Below are 15614 nucleotides of genomic sequence, written 5' to 3' on the forward strand. Positions count from 1 at the left end.
GGGGTTTCTATTTTGTGATTGTTGGGTTTTTTTTTTTATTTGTGTGAAAAGTGGATGGATCTGTGGCAATTTTCACTTTCTTATGTTCAATTTCGTGCTTGATTTGTTGCTGTTGTGGGATTTTGTTGGGGGGGGTTGGGTTCTGGTTGGGAACATGTTTTGATCCAAGCTGACATTGGATCTGAATTCAGGAATGCATTATTATTATTTTTTCCAGGAATGCATTATTTTAATGATGTTGGAAGGTTTGTGGTGGGGAATTGGGTTGTGGTGGAAGGATTTGTGAAGATGAAGAAGAAGATGATGAGAAGAAGGAGATGAAGACCAGTGGTTCACATTAAGAATTTTTTTTTTCTGTTTTAATTAATTAGATTTTAGTTCAATTGTTATTCTAATTTACTTAAATGATTTTTCAGTTTTAAAAAAATGAATTTGGTAACGTCTGTTAGTGTTTTTTAACGTCAAGGACTAAAGTGACGGACGTTTGCCACTTTGGGGGACCGCGAGATGAATAAAATTCATTCAAGGACGAATGTGAAGTCGGTGGACACATTCAGGGACGAACTTGGCTATTTACCCTCGAGTTTATTCTGTAACTAACGGGTCTGAACCGAATTTGTGATATGTAATGGCTGTCTTTGCTCATCTTTTTTGTTTTTTAACGAATGGTTCTGAATTTGTGATCTGTAATGCCTGTCTTTGCTCATCTTTAATAGGTCTAATTACAAAATTTATAGTCCAAATACAGGCTTAAATATGCTTGGGTCTATAAGATGGTAAGAGGAATCAAATTGGTTCTGAATTTTTTTTGTGAAATGTCATCTTTGTAAAAATATATTTAATCAAATTAAGTCTTTTCATCAATATTGACTAGTCAACGGTCCAGTAGCGAGCATAATTAGCAGATGGTGTGTAGATTTTTCACATCAATTTTAGTCCCAATAAAATTTTTAAATCACATTTTCAGTTCCTCTTAATGAAATTCTTAATTCCTAATTCTTTATCTTCATCTTATTTCTCTTCCCCCTTCATCTTCATCCATAGCTCAAACCCAATCTCAGGGACAGGAACTGTATGCGCGTTGTGTGCGAGCAATCAGTTGCTTTGTAGCATGGAAGGTGTGGGTGAGGAATTGGTGGAACCAGTAAAGCAGGGAGGGTCGTGGCTTTGATTTGGATCGCAACAGTGGGGGTAATATATGGAGCTTGAGAAATGACATTGCATTAATTCAGGGGAAGTGGAGTGGATATTGACAGAGCTGTTGATATGATTCAATATAGACTGTGGCTGTGGTGGTTAAACTTAAAGGCAAAGGAGAAATCCCTTGTGTCATCCATATTCGAATGGATTGAGAACCCAAAGGCATGCTTAAATTCTCTCTAAGATAACTGGTCATACCACTGTATCTGTCCACTTGCTTTTTAGCTCAACTTAAAGGTCTGTTAGTATGCATGAATTTGAAGGCCTGCAGATATAACCTTTGTGGGAAAGGGCATTATCCCACCAGCTTAGAGGAATTGGCTATGGAAGGGATTGGAAAGGAGCCTACTACGGATTAGTCTCTGTTTCCCACTTCTTTCCAAATCAACCATTGTTTAAGATAGAACATTAAAAAGAATTTCACATTGACCATAAAACAGAGTCAAAAGTGGCAAGGTTCCCATGTTAGTTGGAATTTGTCAAATTGGGTCCATCCAGGCGTGGGTATAGTAGCTTATGGATCTCTCTGTGATAGAATTTTCTGAACAAAATCAAACTCACTCACACTTGGAAATTAAACACCTTAGTCAATTTACAGCATCTAACTAAACACTTGACTTCCCTTACAGGAACAAAAAACTGAAACAAACACTCCACTTTCATTCATGATTCAATTTCAAATCATGCTCGAGATGCTTCTTCATCTACTACTTCTTCCACTCGAGTTCATCCTCCGTCGCCGCCGCAACAGGGCTAACGTAGCTTACCTCTCCGCCGTCACCGGTATCCTGCTGCTGGGAAGATGATGGAAGACTCGCTTCCTTCAACACCTCCTTCCTCATCAACATCTTTCGAGTCTCCAATGCTACCCCCGGTGAAGGCCTCGCCTTCCTCATCGCTCCTTCCCTCACCATCCCTCGCAACAGCTACGGCCTCACCAACGCCTCCACCGACGGCAACTCCACCAACCGCTTCGTCGCCGTCAAGCTCAGCACCGTCAACCACGAGGTCGGCGTCGACGACAACTACATCGGACTCGACGTAAACGGCATCAAGTCCTCCAAAAACATCGTTTCCCTCACCCGGTTCAGCATTCGGATCGCTCCCGTTGGGGCCCAGTTCTACGTGCTGTGGGTGGAGTACGACGCAGATCGGAGGTTAATTAGCGTCTACATGGCGGATCAACCTTCTCCGGAAGCTCCGGTGGTGGAGAAGCCGGCCGAGCCCTTGTTGACTTGGCCTCTTAATCTCAAATCGGTAGTGAATCAAATGTCGTATTTTGGGTTCTCCGCTTCAACAGGTGTTGTTGCTGTTTTTTTTATAACCAAATGTTACGTTAGTTGTTAGTAAATTAGTACAAATTTTCCCTTCTCGGGATTCGAACCCTGACCTTTTACATGCAAATGTTGTCGTATTTTGGGTTCTCTGCTTCAACAGGTATTGCTGTTGAGCTGAACTGTGTCCTTAAATGGAACATATCCATTGAGGTTTTCCCCGACAAGACTAATATTTTGAAACATGGTGAAAATTCGAACTCACTGAGGATAGGTTTGGGTGTTGGGGTGCCTCTTGGGATTCTCGTTGTGGCGAGTGTTGGTGGATTTTTGGGCTACATTTTCTGGAACAAGAGGGAAAATGCCTCTGATCCTCTGCTTGTTGGGACCCTCAAGAACCTACCCGGAACCCCGAGAGAGTTTCGGTACAAGGATCTCAAGAAGGCAACCAATAACTTCGACGAGAAAAACAAGCTTGGGCAAGGAGGGTTTGGTGTTGTTTACAAGGGAACACTGCCGGATGAAGGGTTGGAAGTGGCGGTTAAGAAATTCTCCAGGGACAAGATGAAGAGCACGGATGATTTCTTGGCTGAACTCACCATTATCAATCGTCTTCGTCACAAGCATCTTGTCAGGTTACAAGGTGAGTTCAAGTTATTTAGCAGCTTGCATATTTGGCTCATATGCTTAATATCAATTCAATCATGCTGGTCTATGTTAGTTTCAGTTTTAGTTTCATTAATGCTTGTTACGTCTTTCCTTTCATGAACCCTTGTTAAATTCAAGTTCGAATTTTAGATGTGACAATTTGTTGTTAATGTTCCTTCCGGATCATATAATCATCCAGGATTATTTGAAAATTGAATGCAATGACTAACTCGCTGCCAATGTTGACCAGTCACCCCATCTTGTGCATTCAATTATTGATCTTAATTATAGTTTCCCAAAGCCAAAGAGGACTATTTTAAACGCATTTTGGCCCTTATAGAAGAAAATGACCTCGTTTTCTTCTGGATTTGGTTTTCAAAATGAACTTTATCCTCAGTAGTCAACATTAAGTACTGCTGTTTCTACTTTTAACCCAACTCTGATTTTCAAACATTATAGGGTACCTCCACACCCATCTCTAACTTCAATTTTTTATCATTTGTCTTCTTTATGGCTGAAAATTTTGTAACATTTGAAGCATTTTTTAATCTAATTTCCAGCAAAAACTTACTATGCACATTGTCAGCTCAAGTTTATTATCTTCTAATTGAGGTCGCAGTCCCAAACAACTTGTTGGAAGGCCAGTGCTTCCCTGAATCTTTTTATTGTAAACATAAAAGCCTGAAGACATTATCTCCAGGATCCTAATAACATAAATGCATGTATACCCCATTTACTTTGCCTTGATTTACAAGCATTGCCAACTAGTGTAGTAGAAAAGTTAATAAGTTATATATGAACCTGGCATGACTTGATTAGTAAAAGCAACAAATAATGAAATAAAAGCTAACATATATGCCCAATGACAGCAGTTTATCTGCCAATGCCATCATATTAATTGTATATTTAGGGAGGAACTGACTTTAACACTAATAGTACTTTGATAATAATATACAGGATGGGGCCACAAAAACGGCGTATTGCTCTTGGTGTACGATTACATGCCCAATGGCAGCTTAGACAACCACATTTTTTGTACGGAAGGGAGCAGCATTAGCCCCCTAAGTTGGCATCTTCGGTACAGGATCATATCAGGGGTGGCATCTGCACTGAATTACCTGCATAACGATTATGACCAAAAAGTGATTCACAGAGACCTTAAGGCAAGCAACATCATGCTGGACACTGACTTCAATGCTCGGTTAGGTGACTTTGGCTTGGCTCGCGCAATTGAAAATGAGAAAACATCATATGCAGATCAGATGGAAGGAGTTCAGGGCACTCTGGGATACATTGCACCTGAGTGTTTCCACACAGGCAAGGCCACTAGGGCATCAGATGTTTATGGGTTTGGAGCTGTGCTCCTTGAGGTGGTGTGTGGTCAGAGGCCATGGACAAAGATTGAGGGTTACCAGTTTTTGGTGGACTGGGTGTGGCACTTGCACCGCGAAGGAAGGATATTAGAAGCAGTGGATCATAGACTCGGGGATGAGTATGTGAGTGAAGAGGCAGAGAGGGTATTGAAATTAGGACTAGCATGCTCACACCCCATTGCCAATGAGAGACCTAAAATCCAGGCAATTGTTCAGATCATATCTGGCTCAATGCCTGTGCCTCATGTACCACCATTCAAGCCAGCTTTTGTGTGGCCAGGTTGGGATCTAGAGAGTCTTCCAGATATCCTTACAGAAACAATGAGTAGTACTGAATGAATACATGGTGGCTTTTAAGTTCTCACACGCACTAGCATCTGATTAGCTGGTAACAATACCAACCCTTACATTTACATTATGGATTGAGTGAATGTTTATATTGGTTATTGGTGTCTCCAGATTTCTTAAGACTAGACCAAGCAGTAAGGGCACCCAACCTAGCCGCCATAACCTGTATGAGTGAAGATCGTCTGACCTTTGTTTTGGTAACATTGAACAGTGAAGATCAGCTATATCCCTTTGGTTGCCCATCACTAGTCCAATCCCTTTTCATGTTACCGCATTGTAACTCACAATCCTGTAATACAATGCCTTGGCATATAAGTTCCCAACATTTATAAGCTAGGATACTCATATTATTTTTCACAGGTTACATTGACTCATTTTGAGGTTTTTTCTTTACGTTATTTTGAGTTTTAATTTAATGGATAAACATAAAAAATGAATAACTAATGGAACTTGTCAAAATTAGATTGATTATCTCATTGTGGTTTACGCTAAGGGAATCATTTTTCCCCATAGGCCATATCTTTTCATTATATTCGCCATGAGAGGACGATGAGAAAGAACCCCATGTTAATAGTGATGAAGCATTTTGCTTGTGCTTGAAGGCCTGCAGATGTTAATAGTGCTTATGATGTACACAATTGGGAAGTATATACCGAAACAAAATTTGGGTACAACAAAACAGGGTTGTGATTTTTGATTACATTTGAATGCTTGTGAAGTATGTGATAGGAAGGGGTTGTGGGTGTCCACTAATAAGCTGTGCATTTTACCTTACAATCATATACTAATTTTGTTTTTGTTCTTTAAATTTGTATTTGGGATGTAGAGGTCTATTTGTTGTAGAAATGGTATATGCATTTACTTTGTACAATTTAAATTTTGTTGTCATGGATTCTTATGACATGAGTTGTAGATAGAAGACCCTAATGGAAGTAGGGCTAATATTTTTCTATACAACAAAATCAATGATATCTGTCTTTTTATGATCGGTCTGATATGGGAGGAGGGGATTGGACTCATACATCACAGCAGGTTACAACTTATAACTAAGAGTCTAAGATCACAAAGCACAACAGGCTCATACATGAACAGAAATCAACCGAAAAATTCAAACTAAGCAAAAAGTAAACATTTTTGCGGACTCGGGGATTTTGGTTAAGAGAGCAAGGACCTCAATCCCCTCCCTCAAATACCATAAAAGAGACATGCAAGGATCTTCTGCCTCTATCGAGCCTTGTTCCTTCCTTCTTCACTTCTTTTCGCTACAAGGCCTCCACAAAACAGATGGGTTGATCAATCGAACCTTGAGGGTTTGAGACTGTTAGGGTTTGAGTGGGAAGAGTTTATAAGTACGATCAAGCGGAGAAACCATAGAATGTTAGTGTTAGCTTGCCGATGCTAATATGTGGGTAGGCCTAAGAGACGGGTCAGGTCCACTTCACATTAGCGACGGTTTTAACATATGGCCAATGATTTAGGTCCCGGCCTAGAACTACCCCTAATAAGTGAAAATCCCAATAATGGTTTTGGATTGAATGTAGCATAAGGTTTTTGAGGTGAACCAAGATAAATGTGTGAGTTTATCTTCTTTTACATTTATCTCTTGACTATCTAACAAATAATCTTCTTTAAGAGAATTATTCTGAAAATGACACGGTTTTACTATTTTGGCATTTGCAAGTCATCGACTGCAAATTCGTTAGACGATAATTTTAAAGAATCATTTATTCGGCGTCTATATTTTTAAAATTTGATACAGAGATAAGTCTAAGAGAACGTATTTTTAAAACACAACACAATTCAAGTTCCTGTTTTTTTTTCTTGTATTGTTTCAGTTGATATCAAAACTCTTCCTCTGGATTGAACACCAAACAATGAAAAAGGAAAGATCCAGTTGTTGAAGTTAGCACAAGCCAAACTTATCTTGTCGAAGGTCGTTATGTCTTCAAAACACTAACATTCAAGGTGAAGATAATGAATACTGCTAAGCTAGAATGATATTGTTTATAGAAGCCACTTATATTGACCTTTGAGACCTCATGGATAGAAGAATAAGAACCTAAAGGAGCTAATGGTCAACCCATACCCAGGGATATATGAGCCACGATGAAATAAATGGCAAAGAAATTTTTTTTCTGGCTTGTTGACCCGGGTTTTAGAGCTATTTTCTTGGGTCTTTAAGGTCATTTTTATGAGCATTTTAGGTTAGTTTAGTTCTTTTAGTCTAGTGTGTTTTAGTCTTATTTCATTCATTTTAATGTTTTTCAGGTTATCTCAATCCTTCACAATTAGAAAAGTAGAGAGTTTGCCAGTACAATAGTTGGGAAGCTTTTTAGCCTCTTTGGTTTTGAGATCCAGATTTTTGCAGAATAAATGGATAAACTATAATATGCAATGACTTAGATTTTGGGTTATGTGATGTCTAGTATATTTTTAATTTCAATGTGATATCCAAATTAATTCCATTTCAGTGTTGGGCAATCCAGAGAAATTGATCCTACAAACTTCATGCTCTTTCTAAATGCCATATCCAAATGCAAAAGCTGAAATCAAAAGAAAAAAGATCAGAGATTGGTTTTGCATTAATGAGCAATGAAGGGTGAAAACAATGCTAGACTGCTTGCAGATCTGCAATTATATATATTAGCAATGAAGGGTGAAGACAAAGCCATACCCACACCAGTTTTTTTTTTTTTTTTTGAAGGTTCACACCAGTTAATAGTGTAACAAGATCATTATTTTATAAAATAGAAAGAATAAAGATCCTTTCAAAAAGAAAAAAAGAATAAAGATACTTGAATATCATTATTAAGTCCATAAAATGAGCAAGATCTACAACGGTTCAGAACAAAGGCAGAAATGCCATCTTCTGCAGAGTACTGGACTCTACACCAGAATCCTATAACTGATCCAAAATTTTCACAGAATTATGGTCTTTAAAAATTAGAAATTTCCCAAATGATGAAACCAACTCAAGTGTTTTTTGGATGTTCTGAACTTCTCATAGTCCCTCTCTGGTGCTTCTTTTCAGAGGCTGCAGAGATTGCATTTGAATTGATAGCCAGAATCCATTTGGTGCCATTGGCATTAAGAAAAATATGAGACAATTAGAAAAAATATAGCACAATCATCAAGTTATAAAGAAAAAAATGTATGCAGACACACCTCAGATTTCAACAAGGAATGATTTGCTTCACTCCATATATCTACCTTTAAATTCATAAATATTTATCAGTAAAAATAGCTCCAAAGTGGCATCTCATCCGGTAATCAATGTCACTCTCAAATGTGAGAATGTAAGAACCAAAAATGCAGGTCACAGAAAACGGGAAAAAGTGCCAATTTCAGGTCTAAATCATTCCATTTCATATAATGCTGTCTTCTACAAAATGAAACCATTCCCAGAAACAACAACAACCTCCTCTTTGTTACCGAGTTCAATATTTGATATGCTATTCTATTACTATCCTCAACTTTTAAATTTATTGTGTTTATCTCAACAATGAATGTCATTTCTAGCTTGGGAATTTTTTGATTATGCTAAAATGTGTAACTGCTTCATTCTGATCACGTAGTCCAGCAAAAAAACACAATGCAGCCCATTAAAAAAGCACTACAGGAAGCACACATTTGTCAATAATAATTATAGTAAAGAAGCCTTATATCATGCTGAAACTAACATACACAATTTGGGGTTTTTCATCAGAAAGTTTTTATTAAAGGTCTCGGATCTACTAACCAAGCAACCTTGGACTCCCATGGCTGGTGTAGTGTGTAAATTTATTATCAACAACATGGTTCGTTGTAGAAGATAATTTATTCTCGGCCTCCTAAAAGTTTAAAACTATTGTAGATCAAATCAGTAAATTATCCATCTTACCTATTCCATGGTAAACCAAAAATCAGTATCAAGAGCAAGAGAAGTCAATTGAGCAGAGATCAAAAACAAATAAAAAACACCATTACTTATTTAGAAGCAAATTGGTGAATGGAAAATATTAATCCTACTATTTAATCATGAACCATTTAACCCATATCTGCATGCAGTGTAGTCATGTACTCATGTTTTTATTCAATGATTTGAATAATATATACTACACCTTACAAGTTTTTTAATCTCATTTCAGGTCTTAATCATCCCATTTCCTGCGCGTGTGAAATCAAAACAGCTCATAAAACTAGTCCCTGAGACACAAGACTAGAAGCAGATAAAACAAATGAATAAAACAATTGAAATGGGAGAAAATCCCATTGAAATTCAAATCTACAGCAAAAAGAATAATGTCTTTATTAATAATATTCATGTTTACGCTAATTACCATGTCCTCATAACCATGAGAAAAAATAATTTCAGAGTCATGAAGAAGAAGATTAAAAGTTCTCTGTCCACTAACATTGTTTTGAATGGATTCAGCAAGCCAAACACTCACTCTCACATGGTATCAAGAGTGCCACATCCTGCAAACATGTACAAGATATTTTTAATATGCAATACTGACCAACACTAAATGTAGTTAACAGAAAAAATGTGGAGGGGGAAGAGAGATCCTACCAAATTGAAAGCAGTGGTGGAAGAAGCAGATAAGATAAGTCAGCACACTTCAAAACGTGCCTGCTTCTTCATCATTTAATTTCTAGTTGTGGAACATGAGCTATCTTGTACCAATCCGCCCCAGTTTCTTCTTTACACCGCTCCTTCAATGTTGGGCATCCCCAAATAGTTAGAGTCTCAAGTGAAGTGAGGTGTCGAACACCATCCGGCAAGGATCTCAATCCTTCACAATTTGAAAAGTGGAGAGTTCGAAGGGAGCGAAGACCTTCCCAACCTTGCTCTGGTAAACACTCAAACTCACCACACCGAACTATTCGCAGGTCCTCCAAAGCATTGAGGTGTTGAATTCCATCCGGCAAGGATCTCAATCCACTACAATCATATAACTCTAGAGTTCGAAGGGAGCGAAAACCTTCCCAACCTTGCTCTGGCAAAGACTCGAGCTCATCACACCGACGGATTTCCAGATGCTCCAAAGCGATTAGATTGTTGAAGAGTTCACCTGGTAACTCCTTTAATCTTGGGAAAGCATATATGTCCAGATTTTTAAGACAAGCCAGTGATTCTACTGGGAGGGATGGCAGGTCTTCTTGGCCATTCTTAAGGCAGAGGGAGGTAATACCAGTGAAACGGGAGAAAAACCTCAGTAGCTCATTTGTATACTCGCATAAATAGAGGCTTGTAAGTGATGGAATGCATGATGGCAACTCAAGTTTAGGACACCTTCTAACTCGCAAACTACAAAGACGGGCAAACATCTCCCCTCTTTCCACTTTCAACAACATCTCTAACTTGGGTAAATCATATAATGAGAGTTGCTCCAAAGACGGGAAAGCTTTCACCTCCACACCATTGTAAGATTCATCATCATCCATACACTGGATATTATTCACATACCGTAATTTAAGTTTTCTTAAAGATGGAAGTCTACCAAGCGATGAAAGTTGCAAGCATTCATTGCAATGATGAAGTTGAAAATCAACTAAATTGTTGAGCATTCCAATCCAGCTCGGAGATTTTAGTCCCGCATAGCCATATATTCTCAACTTCTTAAGATTTGAGTGAGGTTGAAGCGCTTCAAGTACTTGATCGGGGTTAGTAGCATGAAACTTGTTATTCCATGTCAACCATAATTCGCGGAGGTCCTCTTTACCTTTCAAATTGGCCTCTTGAGCTTCATATGAACTTCCAGAATTTTCGAGGCCTGTGATGTGCATCTCTCCTCCCAGTTTTAAATCATGTAATTCTGCCAAGCTATGCCCTATCTTTGAACTGACAATGTATCCGCTTAATGTTCTCAAGCAGGATAATTTTCCAATGTTAGGGAACATACATGACAATGAATCACAATTTTCAATGACAAGATGTCTCAGATTCTGTAAGCAAGCCAAGTGTTCAGGTAGACAAATAAGTTTGCGCAACTCTTTCAATTTCAAGATTTCCAATTTCCGCAAGTTACAAATTGAGTCAGGCAAGGATTTTATCTCAAAATCACAAAGCTCCAAATACCTCAAATGAATTAAACTCCCGAGTCGTGATAGATTGAAAGAACGTGTCCGTAATACCCTAAGAGCGTGGTGTGTTGGGAAGCATGCCGAAATTTCTCTAATGGAAAATTGTAGCTGATATACTGTTCGTAAAGATTCAACTTTCTCGAAAGTTCCTTTATTGAATGATAACTTTTCTGAACTAGGATCTAAAACAACATGGTGTGTGCTTGAAGACAAATCTGTCATGTTTGCATTCTTCAAAATCACACATTCATTCCCCATGATAGATTGAGCAAGATCATGGACAAGGTCATGCATTATGAAAGTAGTATCTCCTTCATCACTTATATGGATAATATGGAAGAATGATTTTTGATACAATTCATTCCAAATCATATTACCAACATGTTCTGCCTCCATGTTTTCCCTAGATGAGATAAACCCATTGGCCATCCAAAGAAAGATCAGATCTTCCTTGTCGATGAATGTATATTTGGGAAATATGGCACAGAATGCAAAACACTGCCTCAAAGTTGGAGTTAAGTGAAAGTAGCTCAACCTCAAGGCAGGAAAAATACATCTTTCATCTTGTAAATTCCAAAGCCTACTTTCTTTAACTTCAACCCATTCCTTTTCCTCATTCCTTGAGTGTAAGAGACCTCCTAATGCTCGTGCTGCAAGAGGTGATCCCCCACACTTTTTTATGATCTCCTTGCCTATAGCTACAAGCTCAACACGCTCCTCATTGTTAGCTCCAAATGCATATTGCTTGAACAACAACCAACAATCATCCACAGATAGACCACGCAAACAGTGAGCTTGGCATGTTCCCATGATTGCTGCAACATCCATATCACGAGTGGATACTAAAACAGACGAACCTTTGGATCCACACAACAGAACAGATTTCAACTGGTTCCATTTCTCTTGACTTAATCCAAATTCCATTTCTTGATTTCTGTTCCACACATCGTCCAGAACCAGCAAATATCTTTTACTTTGTAACAGTGTTTGCACTTTTCTTTCTATTACATCCAAACCCAAGGCATCATATTTTTCTCCTGTGACAGATTCTACAATGGAACAACAAATTCTCTTGACAGAGAAATTCTCAGAAACGCAAATCCATGTCTTTGGGTTAAAATTGTCACTCACCCTATTATCATTGTAGACCATCTGAGAAAGTGTTGTTTTCCCCATTCCACCTAAACCAACTATGGGATAGACGGAAAGGAAGTCAGAGTCGCGTTCTTGACTGAGAAGGAACTCCACAATCTTCTCCTTATCATCTTGTCGTCCATATATTTGAGGTTGGGGAATGATTGAGCTGGTTTGGCGCCATTCAGCTACTTCAGCTGGCCTTTCCCTAACACCCTCTTGTAGAAGGAACTTGGTCTTACCTTCAGCAATGTCATCAAATCTCCTTGTAATATCTTTCAGCCTTTTGCCAATCTCATAGCGGAACTTGATGTTCTTTGGTTTCAGAGAGGACAATCCACCAAGTCGAAGGGATTCTATGGAACATTCATCAAGGATATCATCTAGAATGTAAACAGCATCTTTGAGTTGCTGCAGCCATACCTTTATGGATCGGTTAGTTATTTGTTTCTCCTCAGCATCTTCTACAATAGCCTTGATCAGTTCTAGAGTGCGTGACAGCTTTTCAGCCTTACCCTTGATTCCAGAAATGGTTGCAAATTCATTTCGAACCATAGAGAGTAAATTCTCAAACACAGCTCCAAGTAAGGCTTCAGCCATATTCAGAGAAGCTAAAGTTAAAAAGAGAAGAAGTGCAGATGAAGTGTGAAAACAAGGATAGCAGTAGCAGAGTCAGTTAAAAGAGAGAACTCTAAGCTACGGAGTCCAAGGGCAATAAAGGGATTCAAACTTGTGCTTGACAACTATTAATTTGTACTATAGTGAGCAACTAAGTAATTGTTATTTTTACTTTGCATATATTCTAATGGGTTAATCATCTAATTGGTCCCTGTTTTTGTCTCGCCGTCTGAAATTAGTCCCTCCCCGGAAAATTTGCAAATATGGGTCCTCTCGTTTGCAATAAGTCTGAAGCAGGTCCTCGCCGAAGCCCCGGAGCTCCGACGAGTGATGAATAGACATGCTGACCGGATAAATGAGGCTGACGTGTCAAGGAAAAAAAATAAAAAAATTCAAATAAGTTTTATTTAATTAAAAGTCCCTAATTAACCCTAACATCTAACTAATCCTAATTAACTTACTAACACTAATCTAATCAACATCATGAGGTTTCCAGAACAGTTTCTTCAACAAGACTTGTAAATCCAGAAACACAAATCAAAATCCAGAAAACAAAGCCCCAATCCTCACCACCACCATAACCAAGCATACAAAGAATTGAAAGGGGAAGAAAAGAAGAGCATAAAATAGAGCACAGGCAGAGAAACAAACACCGCACAAAAATGGCTTTTTCAAAATCTGTTCTAATTGGGATGAGATATTACAAATAATAGTGCACCTGTATATATTGTCCATTATCATACCATTAAGTAAAAAATAAATTTGTACCCATAAATTATCACACCAACTTGCCCAACAATGTGAATTCAGTGTGACAAATGGCAAATATTGCTTGCTGAATTCACACAACACGCACTCACCGTCCAAAAAGCCACCAGTGGATGAGGAAGAAAACTCACAAGGTTCAAATGGGTAATCAGAGGCAACCCTCAGAAACTCCTTCGACCATGATCTGAATCCCCATCTATCTCTCTCTCTCTCTCTCTCTCTCTCTCTCTCTCTCTCTCTCTCTCTCTCTCTCTCTCTCTCTCTCTCTCTCTCTCTAGACCATGATCTAAAGCATTTTTCGACCAAAATCCAGATCTAGCAAAAGGATGAAGCAAGAAAACGAAAATGGGGAGGCAGCAACCGTGGCTGTCCCTGCGGTGGCGTAACAAGGTAGTGGTCGTGGTGAGGAATGGCGGACAACAATAGCTTCACGGTGGAGTTTTGATTTGTGGTCTCGTTGATGGAGCCCTCACCTGGGTTCCTCATTCTCGATCTCTCTCATCTCCCAACGCGGGGTGCCACATGACTCACCGCCTTGTTCTGGCCAGGGAAGGAGCTCCGGGTTGTCGAGGCCTTTCCTGAACTAGTTGAGGATTTTGGGGTCGGTGGCAGAGAGGTCTGGCAGTGGAGAAATCGCCGTCGGGAAGAGGAGAGTGATGAGGAAGAAAGTTTCAGAAGAAGAAGCGTCCATGGCAGCGGGTGATGATGTTGTTCATGAGAGAGAGTGGTGAAGGTTCATCCCCTGCATTTGGATCTTGAATGAAGATGGAAGAAAAATTAGGGTTTGGACTGGGGTGTTTCTGAATAGGTGATTTATTAGATGAAACTGATTAATTTGAGGGTGGAAATTGATTGTTTTTAATTAGATATAGATTAGATTTGTTAAAAGATTTTATATTTTGGTTAATTGGGTTAAATTATCTTACTTGTTTTTTATTTTATTTTTAAATCCATGTCAGCTAATTTAATTGAGTCAGCATGACACTTCATCATTCGCCGGAGCTCCGGGTTCCGGCGAGGACCTGCCCCACACACTTTACATATGAGAGGATCCAGTTTTGCAGATTTTCCGGGGAGGGACTAATTTCAGACGGCGAGACAAAGACAGGGACCAATTAGATGATTAACCCTTGATGGTTTTGGATGATTGCAATCATGGACCAGCTGCATAGATTAATATCTGATGGCAAGTGGGAAAATTTGACAGAATGTTAGCCTTGGAAAGCACCCCTCATTGTTACTTGCCACAATGAGACAATGAGTAATCACCGTTTTCTTACCTCCTCCGCACAGCGAAGGGACCTTCTGTTTGGCGACGTGCTTGAATGGAAAGATTGCTCTGCGCCTGCTAGGTGAAGAAGAAGAATGTAAGGAAGAAAATCTAAATGGAGATTCTGTACAGTAAGGAGAAGAAGAAAAGACAAGTTTAACGTCAAAAATGAAAAATAAATAACTGTTTTACGTTTTTTCTTCATATTTTACACTGTAGGCTGGACTATTATTATTTTGGTCCACCGGTGAACCATTGATAATAACCATTAGATATAAGAATTTAAGAATATTCTCAAGATCAATGGTTAGGATTGAATGAGTCATAAAAAATGTGTAAAGGTAATTAGCCTCTCTCTTTCAAACCTAACATCTCCCACACAAGACCATCGGAAAGATGCATGACTCTTATCATTGGAGCTCAAAGCTACCACCGCCCACTTGGTCGTTGGAGCTCCAACCTGCAATCTTTGATGGCTAACCTTTCACCCGAACCTGAAGAAAAACAATCATTCACTTCAATACTAAAATAATAAAGGTTCACTCTGGTGGGCACCTTAAAATTGTCTCTGTAAAAAAAATTTAATTTTTTTATCCTTATTAATTTTTTCTTTATTTTAACAAATCCTTCTCATGTCATTTGTTTATGTTTATACTGTGAGAATGAGGGTCTTTAGTGGCACTTCCACCAAACTAGCGTTGGCTTGAGCTCAAAATTGTTGGTATTAATGATAGGTAGGGGCGGATCTAGAAACTTGATGCAGTGGGGGCAATATATACATATAAATTCATGATAAAAATCATTAACATATACCATTAGAAAAGATGACATTTTTTACCAAAAGGGAACACAAGTTGTGACATTTTTTACCAATGAGGCTATCAAAAACCACATATTTTTACTACTCAAGTGAGG

The 15614-nt window shown here is 38.7% G+C and overlaps 2 protein-coding genes across 2 annotated transcripts; one reads left to right on the forward strand and one right to left on the reverse strand.

Moving 5' to 3' along the window:
• Positions 1-219: 219 nt before the first annotated feature.
• Positions 220-5213, forward strand: LOC130719046 (probable L-type lectin-domain containing receptor kinase S.5). Its single transcript, XM_057569696.1, has 6 exons — positions 220-245; positions 717-776; positions 1233-1362; positions 1963-2500; positions 2638-3117; positions 4080-5213. The coding sequence occupies exons 1-6, from the start codon at positions 220-222 to the stop codon at positions 4832-4834; spliced, it is 1989 nt and encodes a 662-aa protein (XP_057425679.1). The 3' UTR covers positions 4835-5213.
• Positions 5214-9202: 3989 nt separating this feature from the next.
• LOC130720461 (putative disease resistance protein RGA1) lies at positions 9203-12705 on the reverse strand. Its single transcript, XM_057571106.1, has 3 exons — positions 9817-12705; positions 9396-9669; positions 9203-9301 (listed from the first exon to the last, which is right to left on the reverse strand). The coding sequence occupies exons 1-2, from the start codon at positions 12641-12643 to the stop codon at positions 9467-9469; spliced, it is 3030 nt and encodes a 1009-aa protein (XP_057427089.1). The 5' UTR covers positions 12644-12705; the 3' UTR covers positions 9203-9301; positions 9396-9466.
• Between the last annotated feature and the right edge of the window lie 2909 nt (positions 12706-15614).

The sequence above is a fragment of the Lotus japonicus genome, chromosome 5 (assembly GCF_012489685.1).
Source record: "Lotus japonicus ecotype B-129 chromosome 5, LjGifu_v1.2".
Lineage (NCBI taxonomy): Eukaryota > Viridiplantae > Streptophyta > Magnoliopsida > Fabales > Fabaceae > Lotus > Lotus japonicus.

What these genes read in the sequence shown, in the direction of transcription:
- LOC130719046 (XM_057569696.1), top strand. Translation starts at nt 220, where the DNA reads ATGCATTATTTTAATGATGTTGGAAG. An exon ending in TATTTTAATGATGTTGGAAG is followed by an intron (nt 246 to 716) that starts GTTTGTGGTGGG and finishes CATCTTTAATAG; the next exon opens with GTCTAATTACAAAATTTATA. An exon ending in ATGCTTGGGTCTATAAGATG is followed by an intron (nt 777 to 1,232) that starts GTAAGAGGAATC and finishes GCATTAATTCAG; the next exon opens with GGGAAGTGGAGTGGATATTG.
- LOC130720461 (XM_057571106.1), bottom strand. Translation starts at nt 12,643, where the DNA reads ATGGCTGAAGCCTTACTTGGAGCTGTGTTTGAGAATTTACTCTCTATG. An exon ending in CGAGTCTTTGCCAGAGCAAG is followed by an intron (nt 9,670 to 9,816) that starts GTTGGGAAGGTT and finishes TACCAGAGCAAG; the next exon opens with GTTGGGAAGGTCTTCGCTCC.